The following is a 21420-nucleotide window of genomic DNA, read 5'->3' as shown; positions in this document are numbered from 1 at the left end:
AGTGCCCGGGACGCAGCAACAGGAGGGGGACCAGCACGGGCGGAAGGGGCAGCGGTGAGAGCCGGGCACTCCTGCTCCCACTCGCGTGCACCACCCACCAGCCTCAGGCGGGGACGTGCGACGGGGGGGACGTGCACATCCACCAGCCTCAGGCAGACACGAGCGACGGGGCTGGACGGTGGCGAGGAGAAGGCGCGGTCAGGGCAGACTCGGAGCTGCACAGACGCAGCCGCACCTGTGCCGCCAACCATGGGTTTCTCAGGAAACAACGAAAAAGAACAAACTAAACCAAAGGTAAACAGAAGAAAATAATAAAGATTTGAGCAGAAAGAGAAAGAAGGAAAACTCCAGAGCAAATCAGGGGAGACAATGATCGATACTTCGAAAACCACAGGAAATTCAACCTTTAGCTACACTGGAGACCAGCGAACTTGCACAAAGGGCCAGATGCTAAATATTTCCGTCTTTGTGGCCACATGTGCTTTCTGCCAATATTCTTGTGTTTTATTCTTTTATTTTGTTTTTACAATACTTAAAAAAAAAAAAAAAAACGACCATTTTTAGCTCAGAGACCATAAAAAAAAAAAGCTGCCTGTGGGTTTGGCCCGTGAGCTGTCATCTGTTGACTCCTGAGCTTGACAGAGAAGAGAAGACACAAGCAAGTAAAGGCCGGAATGAAAAGGAAGACAGCAGAGAAGGTGGGGGGCTCCCGGGGAAGGTGCAGGGCTCCCAGGAAAGGTGGGGGGGCTCCCAGGGAAGGTGGAGGGCTCCCGGGAAAGGTGGGGGGCTCCCAGGGAGCCCATATCAACTGCATGCTGCCAACCAGACACTTGGGGTGACGCAGACAATCCCTAAAAAGACGTGGGTTTCTGTAATTGAAGAAGAAACAAAATCTCAATAGACCCATGAAAGTATAAAATTACATATATTTAATTAGTAACCAAAACTCTCTCTCCACAAGAAAGCCCAAGTTCAGATGGCACGAGGAGTGAGTGCTGCCAACGTTTAAAGAAGAAAAGAGCCTGGCAGACTCAGTTGGTAGCACATGCGACTCTTGATCTCAGGCTGGTAAGCTCGAGCCCCACCTTGGGTATAGAGATCATTAAAAATAAAATCTTAAAGAAAAAGAAGAAATGGTATGCTGTTGCCTTCGCAGTCTCTGGAGAGGGAGGCGGCCAGCATCCGCCGGTACCCACACTAGACAAGGACGCCGAGCGGAAGCTATGGGGCGACACCGTGCCGCACACGGGCCGGGCGCCGGACCAGAAGACATGAATAAGACATTCTTCTAAAGAGACATCCCGATGGCCAACAGACACATGAAAAAGTGCGTGACATCACTGGGGTCAGGGAAATACAAATCAAAACTACAATGACAGGGAATCCCTGCGGGGCTCAGTGGTTTGGCACCTGCCTTCGGCCCAGGGCGTGATCCTGGAGACCCAGGATCGGGCCCTCTGCCTGTGTCTCTGCCTCTCTCTCTCTGTGTCTCTCATGAATAAATAAAATATTTAAAAAATAATAAAATTAATTTCTTTAAACCTACAAAATAGTTTATGTGACGTCACCATTATATCAAAACACATCAGATTATTCTCCTGTATCATTGGTGAGAATATAAAGTGGTTCAGCTACTTTGGGAAATGGTCTGGCAATTCCCGCAGATGCTAAACACAGCGTAACCCTGTGGCCCGGCAATGCCACTCCTGGGTCAACACCCACGAGCACTGAACACGTCTGTCCACACAGGAACTTGCACAGGGATGTTTGTGGCCACCTTCTGCATAACAACCAAAGGCAGAAACCACCCAAGAGCTCATCAAACGGTAAATGGATACACAAAATGTGGTCCATGCACACAGTGGACCGTGTCGCCACAACAGGAAGAAACTAAGCTCTGACACAGGCTGCAACGTGACGGGAAAGGAAAGGACACCGGTCAGTCACAGAGACCAAACCACGTCGGTACCACTCACAGGAGGGTCCAGAACGAACAAGCCCCAGAGACAGAAAGGGGGCCCGTGGGCCTGGCTGGGAGCTGCAGGATCAGGAACGAGAGCTCATCACCTTGTGGCGATGGCAACGTCCCCGAATTAGACAGTGGTGGTAACTGCACAACAGTGTGAACGTACTAAAAATCACTGAGCTGAAAAAAAATAAAATAAAATAAAAATCACTGAGCTGTACACCTTAAGTAGGTGGATTTTTTTTTTAAATGGGTGGATTTTATGTGAATTATATCTTAGTAAGGCTGATAAAAAGATGCCTTTTGGAAACCAAATGCCAAGGTATTAATTTACTGAAGGATTGCAAGCCCCCTAGTATGAAAACCATGCGTGGCTACCGAGATAAAGAAACGAATGTTTCTTTCTATGTTCACTGTTAGGAAAACTGAATACCATAAAAAAAGTCAGTCTTCCTGTAACTGATATGTGGATTCAACATGATTCCAGTCAAAAGCTTCATGGGAGATTCTGTGAAAACTAACAAATGTCTCTGACATCCTTTTTTAAATGTAGGCTCCATGCCCAGTGCGCAGCCCAATGCAGGGCCTGAACTCATGACCCTGAGCTCAAGGCCTGAGCTGAAAAACACCAAGACTAATCTATATGTTGCCCACAAGAGACTCATTTTAGACCTAAAGATACCTTCATATTCAAAGTGAGGGCATGGAGAACCTTCTATCCTGCTAATGGACATCAAAAGAAAGCTGGGGTAGCCATCCTTTTATCAGACAAACTAGATTTTAAACCACAGATTATAACAAGAGATGAAAGAAGACATTATCTCACATCAAGGGGCCTATCCATCAAGAAGATCTAACAATTGTAAATATTTATGCCCCTACACAGTAAGAGTAGGAGATTTAACACCCAACTCACATCAGTGGACCGATCATCTAAGCAGAAGATCAACAAGGAAACAATGACTTTGATTGACTCACTGGACCAGAGGGACTTAACACATATTTTATAACATTTTATCCTAAAGCAGCAGGATACATATCCTTCTCGAGTGCACATGGACCATTCTCCAGAGGAGATCACATACTGGGTCACACATCAGCCCTCGATAAGTACAAAAAGACTGAGATCGTACCAGGCATATTTTTCAGACCACAATACTATGAAACTTGAAGTCAACCACAAGAAAAAATTTGGGAAGACCACAAAGACGTGGAGGTTAAAGAACATCCTACAAAAGAATGAATGGGTCAACCAAGAAATAAAAGAAGAAATTAAAAAGTACATGGAAACAAAGAAAAATGAAAGCTTGAAGGTTCAAAACCTCTGGGATGCAGCAAGGCATCCCTAAGAGGAAACATACAGCAATACAAGCCCCTTTCTTTTTTTTTTTTTTTTAATTTTTATTTATTTATGATAGTCACACAGAGAGAGAGAGAGAGAGAGAGAGAGAGGCAGAGACACAGGCAGAGGGAGAAGCAGGCTCCATGCAGGGAGCCTGACGTGGGACTCTATCCCGGGTCTCCAGGATTGCGCCCTGGGCCAAAGGCAGGCGCTAAAACAAGCCCCTTTCAAGAAGCAAGGACAATCTCAAACACACAACCTAACTTTATACCTAAAGGAGCTAGAAAATAAATAGCAAATAAAGCCTAAGGCCAGCAGAAGAAGGGAAATAATAATGATCAGAGCTCAAACGATATTGAAATAAAATAGAACTGGAGAACAGATCATCGAAACTAAGGGCTGGTTCTTTGAAAGAATTAACGAAATTGATAAACCCCAGGCCAGACTCATTAAAAAGAAAAGAGAAAGGCCTCGAATAAATGAAATCATGAACGAAAGAGGAGAGATCACAATCAACGTTGCAGAAATGAAATTATAAGAGAATATTATAAGCAAGCATATCCCAACAAAATGAGCAAGCTGGAAGAAACGGATGCATCCCTAGAAACATATAAACGACCTAAACCGAAATAGTAAGAAATGGAGAATTTAGAGACTCATAACCAGCAAAGAAACTGAAACAATAATAAAAAATAAATCTCCCAACAAACAAAAATCCAGGCCAGATGGCTTCCCAGTGGAATTCTGCTAGACATTTAATACCTGTTCTTCTCAAACTGTCCCAAATAGAAATGGAAAGAAAATACCCAAACTCTTTCTATGAGGCCAGCATTGCCCCGGTACCAAAACCAGACAAAGATTCTACTAAAAAGACTTATGCACCAATATCCTTGATGAACATGGATGCAGAAATTCTCAATAAAATCCTAGCAAATGGGATCCCTGGGTGGCACAGCGGTTTGGTGCCTGCCTTTGGCCCAGGGCGCGATCCTGGAGACCCGGGATCGAATCCCATGTCAGGCTCCCAGTGCATGGAGCCTGCTTCTCCCTCTGCCTGTGTCTCTGCCTCTCTCTCTCTCTCTCTGTGACTATAATTTAAAAAAAAAATTAAAAAAATAAAAATAAAAATAAAATAAAATCCTAGCAAATCAAATTCAACAGTACATTAAAAGAATTATCCACTATGACCAAGTGGGATTTATTCCTGGGCTACTGGGGTGGTACAACATCTGCAAATCAATGTGATACACTGCATTAAAAAAGAAAGGATAAGAACCATATGATCCTCTCAACAGATACAGAAAAAAGCATTTGACAAAATACGGCCTCCATTCTTGATAAAAACCCTCAAGAATTAGGGACAGAGGCAACCCAGCTCGGCATCATAAAAACTACATAGCAAAGACCCACAGCTAATTATCATCCTCAATGGGGAAAAACAGGGCTTTTCTCCTATGGTCAGGAACACGACAGGGATGTCCCCACTCTCACTGTTACTATTTAACGTAGTACTAGAAGTCCTAGCCTCAGCACTCCGACAACAAAAAGAAATAAAAGGCAACCAAATCAGCAAGGAAGAAGTCAAACTTTCACTATTTATAGATGACGTGATACTCTATGTAGAAAACCCAAAAGAATCTACTAAAAATTTGCCAGAATTAATACATGCAGGATATAAAAATCAACGAACAGAAATCCGTTGCATTTCTATACACCAATAACAAAGCAAGAGACAAACAAAGACTTGATCCCATTTGCAAATTGCACCAAAAGCCATAAGATACCTAAGAACAAACCTAACCAAAGAGGTAAAAGATCTTTACTCTAAAAACTATGTCATACTTACGAAAGAAATCGAAGAGGACATGAAGAAATGGAAAAATATTCCATGCTTATGGATTAGAAGAGAAAACATTGTCAAAATGTCCAAATTACCCAAAGCAATCTACACATTGAATGCAATCCCTATCAAAATAACACCAGCTAGAGCTAGAACAAAAACCCCTAAAATTTGTATGAAACCACAAAAGACCCCAAATCCTGGAAAAAAAAAAAAAAAAAGCAAAGCTGGAGACATCCTGATTCTAGACTTCAGGCCAAACTACAAAGCTGTGATCATCAAGACGGTGACCCCGGCACAGAAACAGACACACAGATCAACGGAACAGAACCCAGAACCCAGAAATGGGCCCTCAACTGTGTGGGCAGCTAGTCTCTGACAAAGCAGGAAAGACTATCCCCTGGAAAAAAGACAGTCTCTTCAACAAATGGTGCTGGGGAAACTGGGCAGCCCCACGCGGGAGAATGAAACTGGGCCATTCTCTTACACCAAACACAAAGATAAACTCAAAATGGATGAAAGATCTAAATGTGAGACAGGAATCTGTCAAATCCTAGAGAACACAGGCAGCCACTTCCGTGATGTCAGCCACAGCAGTGGCTCACTCGACGCGGGGCCAGGGGCAAGGGGAACAACAGCAAAAATGAACTACTAGGACCTCACCCAGATGAAAAGCTGCACAGCGAAGGAAACAATCAACAAAATTAAAAGGCAGCTACAGAATGGGAGAAGGTGTTCGCAAATGACAAATCTGAAAAAGGGTTAGGATCCACAATCTATTCAACTCAACACCCAAAAGCCAAATAATCCACTTAAGGGCAGCCCCGGTGGTGCAGCGGTTTAGCGCCGCCTGCAGCCCAGGGTGTGATCCTGGAGACCCGGGATCGAGTCCCACATCAGGCTCCCTGTATGGAGCCTGCTTCTCCCTCTGCCTGTGTCTCTGCCTCTCACTTTCTCTTTGTGTCTCTCATGAATAAATAAATAAAATTTTAATAAATAAATAAATACGACCTGAGTTTGGACACTTTAACTGACTGAGCCACCCAGGTGCCTCAATATAAAAAGGATTTAAAAAAAATAGCCAAAAATATTGTAACAGATGAAGAAGGGGACTTACAGAATCAAACTACACTGTGTTTGTAAAGCTACAACGTGGCGAATGAGGGACAGACCAACAGCCTGTATGGACAGGACGCAGAGGTCAGAAACAGGCCCTGTCCACGTCAACACTGGACTAAAGTGGCGAGCAAGGGCCTTCCTTTCAATCAACGATGCTATGCCCCCTGGAAATCCCTATGAGGACTCCTTCGGGACCGCTTCCCCATGGGCGATGGAAGTGACTCCTAGACTCATAGATCTGCATGTAAAAAGTAAAAACAAAGCTTCCCGAGAATGACACAGAAAGACATTTTCCTAAGAGTGAGGTAAACAAATTTCACCAGAGAGAAAGGGCACTAACAGTAAGAAAAAGATAGATAAATTAGACTATAGTAAATTAGAAACTTCTGCTCATCCAAAATTCTATTAAAAGAATAAAAAAGAACATGAGACTCCTGATCTCAGGGTCCTGAGCCTGAGCCCCACATCAGGTGTAGAGATTATCAGATAAATAAATAAGAAATAATAAACAAATTTTTAAAAAAGAATAAAAACCAAAGCCACAGTGGGAGGAGCTCTTTGTAATTCATACATTCAACGAAGGACTTGTATCTAACACATCAGATTAACTCCCTACTGAAGAAAAAGAGGCAACATTACTAAAAATGGGCAAGAGACATGAGCAGGCGGTACGGAAAGAAAATACCTCACCGTCCCCCTGCAATCTCATCAGACATCTCGGAAATGACCAGATGAGTCACGCGAAGACCAGACACAGGAGGGGCCAGGAGGAGACAGCGGCTAGCTCGCCTCCACAGTGCAGGACAAGCACCTGCTGCGGTGAGCACAGCACTGCGGGGACACCGGTCCCTCCTCACGTACGTGACAAGCAGACCCACGGCTGCATGTGTGTGGAGAGAAATGTTCAAGCACCTCCTGGCAGCGATGCTCAAACACCCGATGTGTAAGCACTGCAGGGTGGAGCTGGGTGTCTCTGTTCACTGGACCCTCACACAGAGAGAAAGTTAGTGAGACGCTGTTACACGAAAATCAGCACCAACCTCCAAAACGTAATGTTGGGCAAGATAAGGATGTGTGAGGAATTACATCAAGGTCAAAATAAGACAAAACTGGGGCACCTGGGTGGCTGCCTGAGCGGCTGCCCCCAGCTCAGGGCGCTACCCAGGGTCCTGGGATTGAGTCCTGCATTGGGATCCCTGCAGGGAGCCTGCTTCTCCTGCTGCCTGTGTCTCTGCCTCTCTCTGTGTCTCTCGTGAATAAATAAAATCTTTAAAAATGAAAAAACTGGAAGACTTGAAAGACATTTCACATGGGAAGACCCGCACATGAGCAGCGAGGGCTCAAGGAAACACTTGGGGTTGTTAGTCCCCAGGGAAACACGACCCCAGCCCACAGGGGGCAGGACCCAGGCAGGCCGCCGGCTCAGCTCTCCATCCGACCCCAGAACGACCAGGCTCTCAGTCGCCAGGCCCGCAAAGTGGCTCGTCCTTGTGGACAGCAGCTCCCAAGCCCCTGCGGGGGCGAAGGCGCGGGTCGGTGCCACCACTCAGCTCTGTCCCTGCAGCCCCGTCCCTGCGGCCCCTTCCCTGCGGCCCAGCTCCTGCAGCCCCTTCCCTGCGGCCCTGTCCCTGCGGGCCCCGCCCCTGCAGCCCCGCCCCTGCGGCCCCTTCCCTGCGGCCCAGCCCCTGCGGCCCCGTCCCTGCGGCCCAACTCCTGCGGCCCCTTCCCTGCGGCCCCTTCCCTGCGGCCTCACCCCTGCGGGCCCCGCCCCTGCGGCCCCGTCCCTGCGGCCCCGCCCCTGCACGGCGACCAGGAGCAAGGCCGCCGGCCAGTGGCACCCGCGCCTGCTTCTTGGCCCGGCCTGCGGCCCAGCGCCCGAGGCCCTGTTACCGGGACGCTGAGGTCCCGCAGGTGGATTCTTAATGTGCCTCCAGGAAAGCCGAGAGTCCGGCCAGAGTCTAACCTGACTTCAGCCCGTGATGCCGCCTAAGAACACCACCGGGTCGGGGTGGCGGCAGGGCCCGGGCCGCCGAGTTCCCGGGGCCGCAGTTACAGCCCAGCGCAGCCGCCTCGGGGCCCACCGTGGGCCCCACGGAACACGCCCCGCGGACGGGCCCACGCCGGCTCCCGGCTCCTCGGGTAGGGAAACCCTCCACCGCGGAGAAGAGAGCTCCCTGGGCGCGGGGTCCCCGGGGCGGGGTCACGGGGGGCAGCAGGGGGCGGGCGGGGAGCAGGTGCCCGCGGGGTCCCCGGCGGGTCACGGGAGGGCGGGGCGCAGCCGGCCTGGGGCCCGGGGGCGCGTCTGCAGCAGCGGCGGGGGCCGCGGGCTCGGGGACCAGCCCTCACCCCGGCCGGGCCCGAGGCCGCCGCACGCACAGGTCACCCCCCCGAAGGCTGGGCGCCCCCTGGGCCTTCACCCTCCAGAAACCAAGGACAGCGGCGCCTGAGGCGGCCCAGCGCCTCCGGGGACACAGGCCCTGCCCCTCCGCCCGGCCCCCCCGCCCCTGATTTGGGGCGGCCCACCTCCACCTCCCCGGACCTGGGAGACCTGCTCGGTCTCGTAGGGAGCGGCCTCCGCTGAGGTCCCGGGGCCTCCCTCCCTCCTGGCCGACGCGGCCCCATGGTTTACTCTCCGGGAGAGGCGGAGCCCAGAGGCCCGGGCAGGGTGTCTGCAGAGCAGAGGTGGGGGCGCCCCAAACCCCGCCCCGCCCCCAGCACAGCCCCGCCCCCTCACCCCCCCAAAGGCAGCCCCCCAGCGTGGACCCCCGCCCCCCGGGCGCCCCCAGACAGCACCGCGGGCGGTGACCCGGGTCCCTGCGGGCTCCCCCGCGCGGTGCCGCAGGGGCCTCGACACAGAGTTCAGAACGTCTGCAAAAGGATCTCTAAACAAAACTTGGGGTTTTCTGTCCGTTGTTTATTTTAACAGACCGGGTGTTTATTTACCAGGACACGCTGCTGAGGACGCGGGAGCCGGGCCCAGTGCAGGCTCGAGGCCCTCTGGCTGCCAGCGGCTGTGGCTCATCGGGGTGCAGGCCCACAGGAAGCTGGGTGGGCTCCCCGGGGCTGCCCCCCACCCGGACTGCCCCCTGAGCTGCCCCCCTACCCCCCGCCTGTGCCCCCAGTTTCTAGCTGATGTTCAAGCGGGGAAGCCGCCACAGCCGTGCTCCCAGCGGACCCGCCTGCTGCAGACCTGAACCCGGGCCTTTGCTCGGCTGTGTCCTAGAGTCGCAGCGATTCCAGACGACCCCACGCTCCACCCACAGGTCACAGGTCAAAACCAGCAGGCATGTGACACAGAGAGAAAAACCCAAACCTTCCTTACCTGCAGCTACAGGTGCGTTTAACCAGCTCTGGCCACAGGCCACGGCCGTGCAGCATCTGCACCATCTGTAGCCTCAGCGACCCCACACCCTGCTTGGGGCCTCGCTCTCCAGACCCTCAGAGTCCACTCCTGGGTGGCGTGTGGGGCCTGTCGCGTCCTTGCAACAATTCTCTAAGTTTGAAGAAGAAAAACGGGCCAAACGGTGAGCTGGTTCACAATTCACAATCGGCAAGCGCAGGTCGACACACCAAGAGGCATCGGCACAAAGGAGAAGGCCGTCGGCGCCAAGGGTGAGGAAGCTCTGGAGGCCACGGCCAGCTCCGGGACTGCAGCCACCGGGGGCATGGCGTCCCTCCCTCCGATGGCCGCGCACCCCTGGGCCAGGATCCCACCCAAGAGGAGCTCTCACTCCTGTGACGCCACGTAGCACACGGTGTAGTGAAGCAGCATCATGCACCAGAGCAGAAGCTGGAGCCAGCGGGGGCCCAGGCGAGATGCTCAGTCACGCACGATGCCTGTGGGCCCGGGGCCGCACAGCTGGCAAAACCAGCACAGACCACAGAGAAACAGGATGGACCGGGGCCTCGGACGGACCCCCACGGACCTGCCAACTGACTCTCACCAGGGGCGTCGCGGCGCCTCAACGGAGACAAGACGGCGTCCTCAACACAGGGTGCGGGGACTGAGCCACACAGACCTAGGCCACACGAGCCCTGCCTCAGCCAGAGTCCATACAAGATGGATGACGGTCTGAATATGAGAGTAAAATCCCTAAACCACTAGAAGAAAATCTGAGAACAGCTTCTCGTTTGGGGCAAGTGGAGATTTCTCAGGGAAAAAAAGTCAACTATAAAAAGACAAAAATACACTGGAGTTCAACAAAATTCAGAACTTCTGTTCATTGAAACACACCATTAAGTATGAAGGCAAGTCACAGGTGGGAGAAAGTATTCACAGTATCTGACAACAGACGTGCACCCGAGACACAGAACTCTCGTAACTCAGTAACAACACAACAACCCCCAAAAAACAGGCAGACGATCCGAACAGACATCTCACAGAAGAAATGAACGGCCATTAACCTGTGAAAAGGTGCCCAGCACCACAGGCGCCAGAGAAATGGAAATTGGAGCTGCAACAACACTTCACATCCGCTGAACGGTTAAGACCAACAGGACCTGCTGGCGGAAGGCGGAGCAGCCGCGGGCCCCACCCGGACACAGAGCCGCCCCTGTGTCTGAGGTTCTCCCCCACGTGAGCAAGCCTTTACCGACGACAAGTCAACTCCACACTTTGCTCTTTTCCAAGAGAAATGGAAATACACACCCACAAAAGGTCTTACAGGGGAATGTTCGTGGCACTTTCACTAAAGTAACCCAGACAGGAAACTGCCCACGTGTCAACAGACAATACAGTGTAAAAACAGATCGCTCGTATTTGTTCGCACGATTGATAATAAAAAAGAATAAGCCACTGACATGCAAAATACCACAGAGAACCGCTGAGTGAGAAGCTGCACAGAAGAGGGCACCTGTATGACTTCACCTGTGTCGACTCGAGACCCGAGAACGCTGTCTAGAAGCTCAGCGGAGTCCCGAGTGTGGAAACGCTCTGTATCTTGACCGGGGGATTAAGTGCACGGGTGTACACAGTTGTCAAAACTCACCAGATTGTTCACTTTGTGTGTAATTTTCACACTGAAATCTTGCATTTCACCATATGTAAGCTTTACCTCTGTTTTTAAAAACAAAATGATCTAGGGCAGCCCCAGTGGCACAGTGGTTTAGTGCTGCCTGCAGCCTAGGGCGCGATCCTGGAGACCCGGGATCGAGTCCCACGTCAGGCTCTCTGCATGGAGCCTGCTTCTCCCTCTGCCTGTGTCTCTGCCTCTCTCTCTCTCTCTCTCTGCATCTCTATGAATAAAAAAAAAAAAAAAGGAAATCTTATAAAAAATAAATAAAATAAATAAAATAAAAACAAAATGATCTATAAAGATATATAGCAACGATATGGATAGATCTTAACAACACACGTTTTAAAAATTATATAGCTTGATGCTCTTTAGATAAAGATAAAAAAAAAAAAAACCCTGAAATTTTCAATTAACTTTTTCAGATCTGTATAAATGCCAGAGTTCCGCAAGGATTACGACCTGGCAGGTGGCAGACCAAGCGGGGAGGCGGGGAGGTGGGCAGAGGGCCGGGCTGGCTCTAGTCCTGGGTGGCAGGTTCACGGGCACTCACACCAGTGCCGCCGCCAGGGCCCGGGGAACTGTGACCACAGAACAAACCAGACAGACCCCACTCGACACATGAGCAAGTGTCCTGAGCCGAGGCTCGTGATGACTCGGTTCTCTGCTCTGGAGATCCGGAGATCCTGGGGTCTACGTTTAAAAAGAAGATGAAGAAATTGGGTTGGAAGCTGGCAAAGGTGACAATACCTGAGTCACTGTATTCAGGACTTCGGGACACCCATGCGGTCCCTAGAAGAGAAGGAATCGTCTTAAACCTCACACAATAAATCAAAAGCAGGGATCCCTGGGTGGCGCAGTGGTTTAGTGCCTGCCTTTGGCCCGGGGCGCGATCCTGGAGACCCAGGATCGAATCCCACGTCGGGCTCCCGGTGCATGGAGCCTGCTTCTTCCTCTGCCTGTGTCTCTGCCTCTCTCTCTCTCTCTGTGTGACTATCATAAATAAATAAATAAAAATAAAATAAAATAAAATAAAATAAATCAAAAGCAAAGGCTGAAAGGTGGCGAGTGAGCATCAGAAGTGAACCGAACCCACAAAGATCAGAAACTAAACAAACTAAAGGAAGGTGCATAGAGAAAAGGCGCCGTGGGCAGCGGTCGGACACCCGACGTCTCTGCCCGTCCCTAGGGACGCCAACCCACCTCCTGGAAGCGGCGTGTCCTCCTGGCCGCCCCCCTGGCCGTCCCCGCATGGCCGTGGGCCCTGTCTCCCTCCGGGCCGTTCCCTTGGGCCTTGCAGCCCCTGCCAGCTGCTGTGGCCCATCAGGACAGACTGTTCCGTGGTGGCTAACGTGGCTCCCCACGTGGAGGCCATGCTGCCAGGGTCCCAACAGGCAGACAGACGTTCTGTGCTGGGGCGGCAAGTGACGGTGGTGGGGGTGCCCCTCGGAAGGAAGCGACTCTCTCAGAAGAGCAGGGCCCACGGACCAGGCCCGTCTGTGCCGCGCTCCCACAGACGCCGCGGCTGTTCAGCTCACGGGGCCAGGAGCTCGGGCCCCTGACCTGACGCACAGAGTAAGGACCCCTGTTTAGAGGCCAGACTTCTTGTTCGCTTCTCCTACTCCACCCACGGCCAGGAACGGCTGTGTCCTCAGTGAGCCAGACGCACCTGCCCGTCGGTGCGCCCAGCCCCTCGCAGGCAGGCAGATGGTGGTGCCGCCCCGCCCTGGTTAGTACGGCCAGGCGGTCGTGCAAACCCCACGGCCATGCTCACCTCGCTGATTTATTTCAACGAAACCCCAAGAGTAATCCACGTTTCTCGAGCGAGGGCAAGTCCTCCTGCCCAGACTTCGGCAACGCCATCTGTGTCTGACGCCCAGGCCCAGAGTGGAGGCGCGGGGGGGCCAACCTGGCAGCACTGACCCTGTGGCTCTGAGCCCATCCACCTCCCTGCCCACCTGCCAGGACGGAGCGCGCCAGGTGTCCGCCCCGCTCCTCCTCCCCCTGCCACCACCACCACGTTAGGACACCTCAGGGCCTAATGCCCCCCCGCCCCCTGCGGCCCGCTGGAGGCTGTGCTGACGCCAGCGGCGGCCTTACTGGGGCCTCCCTGGGCTGCGGTGCTCGCCCCCCAACCCGGCTCCTGGTGCTGCGTCTTGTCTCCTGCCCGCCGGTGAACACGGAGAGAGGCGCGGAGGACGGCAGCCAGCGAGGAGCGGGTACCTGCAGCCCTCCCCTCTCCCCCACCCCTGTGGCGGCCCGGGTCCACCTGCGAGGAGCACACGGGCGGTCCAGAGAGAGCGGCCCTAAAGCAGGAACAGAGAATCGCCTTCTCCCTCCCCCGGGTTACCATGCGGGCTTGGCTGTGTCTGCTGCAAACACGTCTTTGTTTAGGGAAATGTTGGAGGGACCTATTGAGAGTGAAAACAGGCCCTGGAGCCAGGTCTGCAAGGAGATGAGGGACAGGACCGAAAAGCGCAGAAGAGGAGGCAGGAGGCAGCGAAGCCACAGGACAGAGCTGAGGCCCCAGGGCTTGTCCTCAGGGGCAGGATGAGGTCCTCAGACCTCCCTGCGGACCTGGCCCTTGCACAGAAGCTCCTGGTAATCGAGAAAAAGGCTGAGCCTGAGACGACACGAAGGGTGGTAGGTGCGTCCATGCAACACAAGCAGCAACTGCGAGCCACGGCGACCTCACGAAGGCCAAGAGCAGCCGCCAAGGAGCGTCCAGAAGATGTGGTGTCTGGTCCCCCAGACCCAGAGGGGCCCGCGCGGAGCCCGAGCACAGACAGGCCGTCTTAAAGCGTATTTTAGGGGCACCTGGTGGCTCAGCGGTTGAGTGTCTGCCTTGGGCTCACGGTGTGACCCCGGGGTCCCGGGATCGAGTCCTGCATCGGGCTCCCCGCAGGGAGCCTGCCTCTCTCTCCATCTCTCATGAATAAATAAATAAGAATCTTAAAAAAAAAAAAAAAAAGGGATCCCTGGGTGGCGCAGAGGTTTGGCGCCTGCCTTTGGCCCAGGGCGCGATCCTGGAGATGCGGGATCGAATCCCACGTCGGGCTCCCGGTGCATGGGGCCTGCTTCTCCCTCTGCCTGTGTCTCTGCCTCTCTCTCTCTCTCTGTGAGACTATCATAAATAAATAAAAATTAAAAAAAAAAACACGTTTTCAAGTAAGTGAGAAGGTCCACACATGCTTTCCATGTAGTTATGCTTCTCTGTCACCTGTCACGATGCTTCATCATGTGACTCTGCTTTATAAACAGCAGTTCCCGTAAACACACTGCACATAAGTCGTGGTCAGAGTTTCCGAGGTCCCTACAAGTGACGGCTAAGAGTCGAGGGCGGGAGCATTTTCTCAGTTCTTGGTACAAAATGCACGATTACGCTGGCAACACCCTCACTTCACACCTTCCAAAGATGCAGCATCTGCACTTGGGGAAACGCTGCTGACGTGGATTTTTTTTTTTAATTATTTATTTATTTATGATAGTCACAGAGAGAGAGAGAGAGAGGCAGAGACACAGGCAGAGGGAGAAGCAGGCTCTATGCACTGGGAGCCCGACGTGGGATTCGATCCCGGGTCTCCAGGATCGCGCCCTGGGCCAAAGGCAGGCGCTAAACCGCTGCGCCACCCAGGGATCCCTGCTGACGTGGATTTTAAAAACTCGTCTCTCAATGGTGAACATTAACAAGGCAGGAAACAACACATGTTGGAGAGGCTGCGGAGAAAGGGGAACCCTCCTGCACTGTTGGTGGGAATGTGAACTGGTGCAGCCACTCTGGAAAACTGTGTGGAGGTTCCTCAAAGAGTTAAAAATAGACCCGCCCTACGACCCAGCAATTGCACTGCTGGGGATTTACCCCAAAGATACAGATGCAGGGAAACGGCAGGACACCTGCACCCTGATGTTTCTAGCAGCAATGTCCACAATAGACACACCGTGGGAGGAGACTCGGTGTCCATCGACAGGTGATGGATAGAGAAGCTGTGGTCTGTGTGTACAGTGGGATATTCCTCAGCTGTTAGACACGACAAATACCCACCATGTGCTTCGATGTGGATGGAACTGGAGGGCATGATGCTGAGTGAAGTAAGTCAATCGGAGGACAAACATTATATGGTCTCACTCATACGGGGAATATAAACATTAGTGAAAGGGAATAAAGGGGAAAGGAGAGAAAATGAGTGAAAATATCAGGGAGGGAGACAGAACATGAAGACTCCTAACTCTGGGAAACAAACAAGGGTAGCAGAAGGCAGGGGGGTGGGCGGTGGGGGTGAATGTGTGACGGGCACTGAGGGGGGCACTTGGCGAGATGAGCACTGGGTGTTATGCTATATGTTGGCAAATTGAACTCCAATACATACATACATACATACATACATACATACATACATACATAAATAAATAAATAAATAAATAAAAACTCGTCTCTCGTGTCACTTCAGTTTCCTTGGTCACAGTGCACCTGCCGTTCGGGGTCCGCCCCTCCCCGTCCTCCCCAGTGGGACCACCACTGACCCTCCTCTACGTTTCTCAGCACGTGCGTGGATCCGTTCTACCCGAGGCTGCCTTCCCGGTTTATGTGATTTTGCTGTGCAATTCAGCATTTCTAGGTAATTCCATTTATTAAAAATTAACTCATTAAGTGCTATGGCGAGAGCCCATGAACCTTAGGTCTCATCGTTACATAAGAGAATGATGATTTTCAAGAATCACGCTAAAGCGTCAGGTCATGTGATCATTCAGCCACTGCACAAACACGCATCTTAAATAAAACAAGAGTTACTTACCGAATCCAAAAAGCAAAGGTAAGACCCCGAGCTCTGTGCTATTGCTTGATTTTTAGAATATCCAACTGTTCAAAAAAAGAGAGAGAGAGAGAAGTTCTTTTATAATTCACTTTTCCGTGGCCTCCTCTTTCCTGGACCTTGGGGTATGTGTGCTACACGGGACCTGTGAGGGACAAAGCCAGCTCAGTTGTGGCCGAGTGAGAGGGAAGCAAAAGGACAGCAGCGCGGAGGGCAGCGCGGAGGGAGGGGTGCCCGCTGCGGGGACCCAGCAGCCACTGTGATGCTACGCTACGCCGCGGGCGGGGTTGAAAAAATGAAAAATAACAAAATCCCCGAATGGAAGCGCCCGAGCAGACGCTGGCGGGAACGCTCTTTGCAAAGTGTGCGTGGCTCCAAGCCGAGATGCGGCCGCCAGTGGCACCTGCACACGTGTCCCGGGGCCGCCACGCCTGCACACGGCCCATGACCTCGCGGCCCCGCGAGCAGCAGGCCCCCCACACCCACCGAGGTGTGACCGGCCCGGCGCTGCCGCAGGGGGGACGGATGCGCGTGAACACTCTGGCCTGTGCACACGCGGGTGCTGTTCACGTGGCTCCACGCAGCGCCTTCACCCGGAGCCAGGCGGCCGCCTCGGGAGGGGCCAGGCCGCGGGCAGGGGCCTCGGGCGGGCGACGGCCCTCGCGGGCGCTGGGGACATGCTGTGCTCAGCTTGAGAAAACACCCGGGACGGTGGGTGAGTGCACTTGCCGTGTGGGCCTCATGTTGCAACAAATGTCTAGAACACTCTCCGCCTTCCAAGAGGGTACAAGTGAGTCGGAAAACGTTAGATGACGACCTCCGGCTACGCGCCCGACGGAAGGGGCTGGAACAAGCCAGGAGGCCCGCGGGGACGGGGGTGAGCGGCCCGGGCGCGCCAAGGGGCCTCCAGGCTCGGGGCCTGCGGGGCACACACCCGCCCGGGACGCGGCCAGCACCGGCCCGTCACCCATCCGGCCCGTCACCCATCCGCGGCCATGGCCACAAGGCACACGCGGCCCCCTGGGCTCGCGCTCCACTCCCCGAAGGACGTCCCGCGGGGGCCACAGCCATAGCCACACCCCAGTTTTCCAGCCCTGGGGCAGGGAGGGAAGGCAGCGCCACAGCCAGCAGCTCCGAGCAGACTCGGGTGCTAGCCAGTCCCACAGGCCAGAGCAGGAGGGACACGCCAGTGCCAGGTCGCCCAGGCCATGACCCAGCGCCTCAGCCAGGCAGGCTGTCTTCACTCAAGGTAGCGGCTCAGCGGAGTGGCCCGGATCTCCAGGACCCACAGGTGTATCACGCAGGGAAGGTTCGGGGGGCCGGGGGGTGATTAGCAGCCGCCAGACACAGCTGTGGTGAAGCCTCAGGACCTCACAGGACGTCGCCCGAAGAGCTGCATGCGGGCAACACAACGGGAAGAGACGGTCCACAGTCACATTTAAATTAGCAGAGGTTAGGGGTCCCCCGGGGGCTCAGCGGTAGAGCATCTGCCTTTGGCCCAGGACGTGACCCCAGGTTCCCGGGACCGAGTCCCACATCGGGGCCCCCACAGGGGCCTGCCTCTCCCTCTGCCTGGGTCTCTGCCTCTCTCTCTCTCTCTCTCTCTCTCTCATGAATAAATAAAATCTTTATAAAAAATAAAATCAACTGGCAGGAGTTCTGTTTAAAAAGCTGCTTAGTGGAGTCAGGTTTCAGAACAGGAAAGATGGAAGCAGAACTTGGATGATGAGGGAAAACGCGCCTCACTAAGAAGCTGGAAGGTCCTCGCGACGAGGTATGTTTGGCAAAGACAAGGAATTTGCTTTAATATCACTGCCTCGGAGAAAGTCAAATGTTTGCACCAGGGCCTGATGTCTGGGAGGCCGTCCCTTCGTGATGGAGCCAGTTGTCATGGTCACAGCGGGAAACACGCCGCCGTCCTCACTCTTGGAGAGAAGAGGGCGGAATTGCGGTGTTTCATTTAGCAACTCACCGCGTCTTTAAGAAACGTTTTGCTCTGTTATGTTATTTCGTATCATAATATAACAGTAAATGAGTCTTAATCCAATTTAAATAATTCAGCACTCCTGAAAAAGGAAGCACCGGGGATTTCTGTTATCCAATAGTTGACATAACTTCTACTTCAGAAAATACCAGTGTAGGGAGATATGCTCGTTCAGATGTCTCACATCAACCCCATTCCATAATCATGATGCGGGGCCCCCCTGAATTCACCTTGCTGCCTTCAAAACGACAACACGATGGCTTCATTGCTTCACGCTATGACAACTCAATCTTCTCGTCATTGACAAAATACACATGAACGTGACATGAGTTACATCTAATCTATGGCAAGTATTTTATGGGGCTCCTGGGTGGCTCAGTGGGCTCAGGTCATGATCCTGGGGTCCTGGGGTCAAGCCCCAAGCTGGAGGCTTCCTGCTCAGCGGGGCATCTGCTTCTCCCTCTGCCCCTGCCTCCCCCGCTCAGGCACATGTGCACACACATGCTCTCTAATAAACAATAAAATAGGGGGTGCCTGGGTGCCTCAGCGATTGAGCGCCTGCCTGCACCCCAGGACGTGATCCTGGGATTCTGGGAATGAGTCCTGCATCGGGCTCCCTGCAAGGAGCCTGCTTCTCCCTCTGCCTGTGTCTCTGCCTCTCTCTCTGTGTCTCTCTTGAATAAACAAAATATTAAAAAAAGACAAACAATAAAATAAAAAAATAAAATGGAGATTAGATAAGCCAAGACACACCAGTCACCAAAATGCCTTCAACTTCCTTCATCAACTATGGAAGAGGCAAAATATCTTAATTAAACAATATTTTAAAACAATCTTCAAGCTAGTTTCAGAAACCATGATTTGTTGGCACATATCTCAGAAACAAGTTGAAATAGATGTTCTACAATAACCGATTTCTTTAAAGTTTTCTATTTCAAACAATGAAAACAAAAAATAACTTGGGGAAAAAAAGTCTTCCAGATGCATGAGATAATGGTGCAGATGAGGATGACAGGAATAGGGCAGCTCCTGAGTGGCTCCAGCAGCTAAGCCTTCTCAACAAAGGCCATGAGCACCTGCTGCCCGCAAAGGAAACAGGCCCAGAGAGGTGGGGGGGGGGGGTTGGAAGTGACACCAGGAGAGCCACCCGACCACCAAAACTGGCAGACAAGTGCAGAGAGAAAACAGGATGGGAAGGGGCTTTGAGGGCAAGCAGCATCTGAGAAGTGAACGTCTCTCCCACTCATACCTCTCCCAACCCTACCCCATACCTTGACCCACCCCCTGCCCACCCTTGAAATGAGGAGACCTACAGGATTCCCTGAAGTCCAAAGCCACAAGGGCGTGAGGCTGACACCACACCACTCCTGAGGTCATTTTATTTTATTTTATTTTTCTGAGGTCATTTTAAAGCAGATTCTCAGCTGCAAATGCAACCCAGCATAGAAAGCATCCACAATCCCAGTGCAGACACTGCATGCAAACCAGTTACTCGAGACTATCTTAGAGGGGACTCACGCTCTGGCACCAGGGCTCCCAAAGCTTCACAGGCACTGCTAATGTGCAACCGAAGTTGAGGTCTGCAATTTAGGGGACAGACTCGACCACCAGCTCCAGCCTCATCATCTAGCCTACCTCCTCCTCCAACTCAGCAGTATATGCACAAGTGCTAATTTCAAGTCTTACACAAAAACTTAAAAGTAAAGCTAAAGGAAGCCCAATATATCACAATTAAAGCTAAGAATACAAAGGTAATCATTCAGGATAAAAACAGAGGGTGCATGAAAGCACCTACACCTTGACCCAGCATTACAAAATTTTAAAACACAAAGAGAAAAATCTGAAACACGTTCAGAAAAGAAAACTTTGAAGAGCCAGACTCTAGAGGACACCAGAAGATAATGAGGCAACCCTTCAAAATTCTAAGGGAAACTGCTTTGAACCTAGAATTCTATACCCAGCCAAACTGTCAACTGAGCCTAAGTACAAAATGAAGACATTTTCAGACACTTAAAAACCCCAAATATTTTACCATCAACAGACCAGATACAGAAAACGTGCTTTAAGGAGTAGTCCAGCAACACAACGAGAAAACACATAAAGACTAAATAAAAGAAAAAGAAAAGGGGAAAACCCCAAAAAGTAGCAGGTGCGTAGACAGTAAAAGAGAATAAGGCATAGGTGTTTACAGGCCCCACAGATTCAGACACTTGGGAGCCCCCAAGCACAGCACAAGCCTCACCCACCACCTTGTGGTTGGCGGCGAGCAGTCACTCACTGGTGATGCTGCGAGTGCTGTTTCTACGAGATTTCAATTGCCAGAATCAATTTATTAGTAAAGCACATAAAACAAGTTACAGAACAGAGTTGAAGATCATGCACCCTGACAACATGATTCTATCATAACAAACCAAACCCTTGAGGGGGGAAATGAGAAGAGCAGCATGGGGCACTCCAGTGGCTAACCGCGTCCTCTTTCACAGTGAGTACTGACTGACACTGTGTGAATGAAGTCAAGTGAGAAGCAAAACACGCCGGTGCTTCTAAGGTGTGGGGCTTCTGAGTGTCACTGTAGACCCTTCTGTATGCGTGAATTTATTTTTATCACATGCTGGTATTCAAATATTTGTGATTAGCCAAAGCAGACATTTCTGAGAACAAGGTAAGTGCTTTTTTTCCCCATAATGTACACAGGCTGTAGGGCTAGTTTGTGCAGGAGGTTGAGACAAAGGTTGCGGAGCTGCTACACGCAATTACTGCTTGCAAAAACACTCTATCAGCAAGCCCAAGGCCATCTGCTCTTATTTCTAAGCTAGACACCAAAACAAGCACCAAAAAGCTACAGATCAATTTTCCATATGCCCATAGACACAAAAATCCTAAAGGAAACTAAATAATTGTACAAAAATACCATCAAGTCATTGCTGATAATTCTAACATTGTTCATTGTTACCAAAAAATACTAACATAATTGCTAAATGAAGCGTTAGGAGAAAAAAATATGCAATCACCTTAACAGATACCTAAGAGATATTTATTTTTTATATTTTATTTTTTTTTAAACTTATGGACTGCATAGAAGGCAGTATTTTATTTTTTATTTTTTTAATTTATTTATTTATGATAGTCACAGAGAGAGAGAGAGAGAGAGAGAGAGAGAGAGAGAGGCAGAGACGCAGGCAGAGGGAGAAGCAGGCTCCATGCACCGGGAGCCCGAGTGGGATTCGATCCCGGGTCTCCAGGATCGCGCCCTGGGCCAAAGGCAGGCGCTAAACCGCTGCGCCACCCAGGGATCCCGAGATATTTAATAAAAGTTTATACTGACCTCTCATTTTCTGAAGGCTAA

General features: G+C 51.6%; 1 protein-coding gene across 16 annotated transcripts in view; it reads right to left on the bottom strand.

Annotated features, from left to right (window-relative positions):
- Window positions 1-21420, bottom strand: part of B3GNTL1 (UDP-GlcNAc:betaGal beta-1,3-N-acetylglucosaminyltransferase like 1) — a 49984-nt gene that overhangs the window by 21292 nt on the left and 7272 nt on the right. For 8 of the 16 annotated variants that reach the window (XM_038546186.1, XM_038546187.1, XM_038546188.1 and 5 more), the window contains 2 exons: window positions 16073-16137; window positions 12030-12071 (listed from right to left, as the gene is read on the bottom strand). The exons of 3 other annotated variants lie outside the window; for them this stretch is intronic. In XM_038546186.1, the coding sequence (XP_038402114.1) occupies window positions 12030-12071; window positions 16073-16137 (107 nt within the window). Of the gene's footprint in view, window positions 1-12029; window positions 12072-16072; window positions 16138-16576; window positions 16655-21420 lie in introns of those variants that run through there. 5 more of the 16 variants (XM_038546189.1, XM_038546194.1, XM_038546197.1 and 2 more) reach the window with 3 other exon arrangements.

This window comes from Canis lupus, chromosome 9 (assembly GCF_011100685.1).
Source record: "Canis lupus familiaris isolate Mischka breed German Shepherd chromosome 9, alternate assembly UU_Cfam_GSD_1.0, whole genome shotgun sequence".
In the NCBI taxonomy this organism is placed as follows: Eukaryota; Metazoa; Chordata; class Mammalia; order Carnivora; family Canidae; genus Canis; species Canis lupus.
This window is presented reverse-complemented; position numbering and strand designations above follow the sequence as displayed.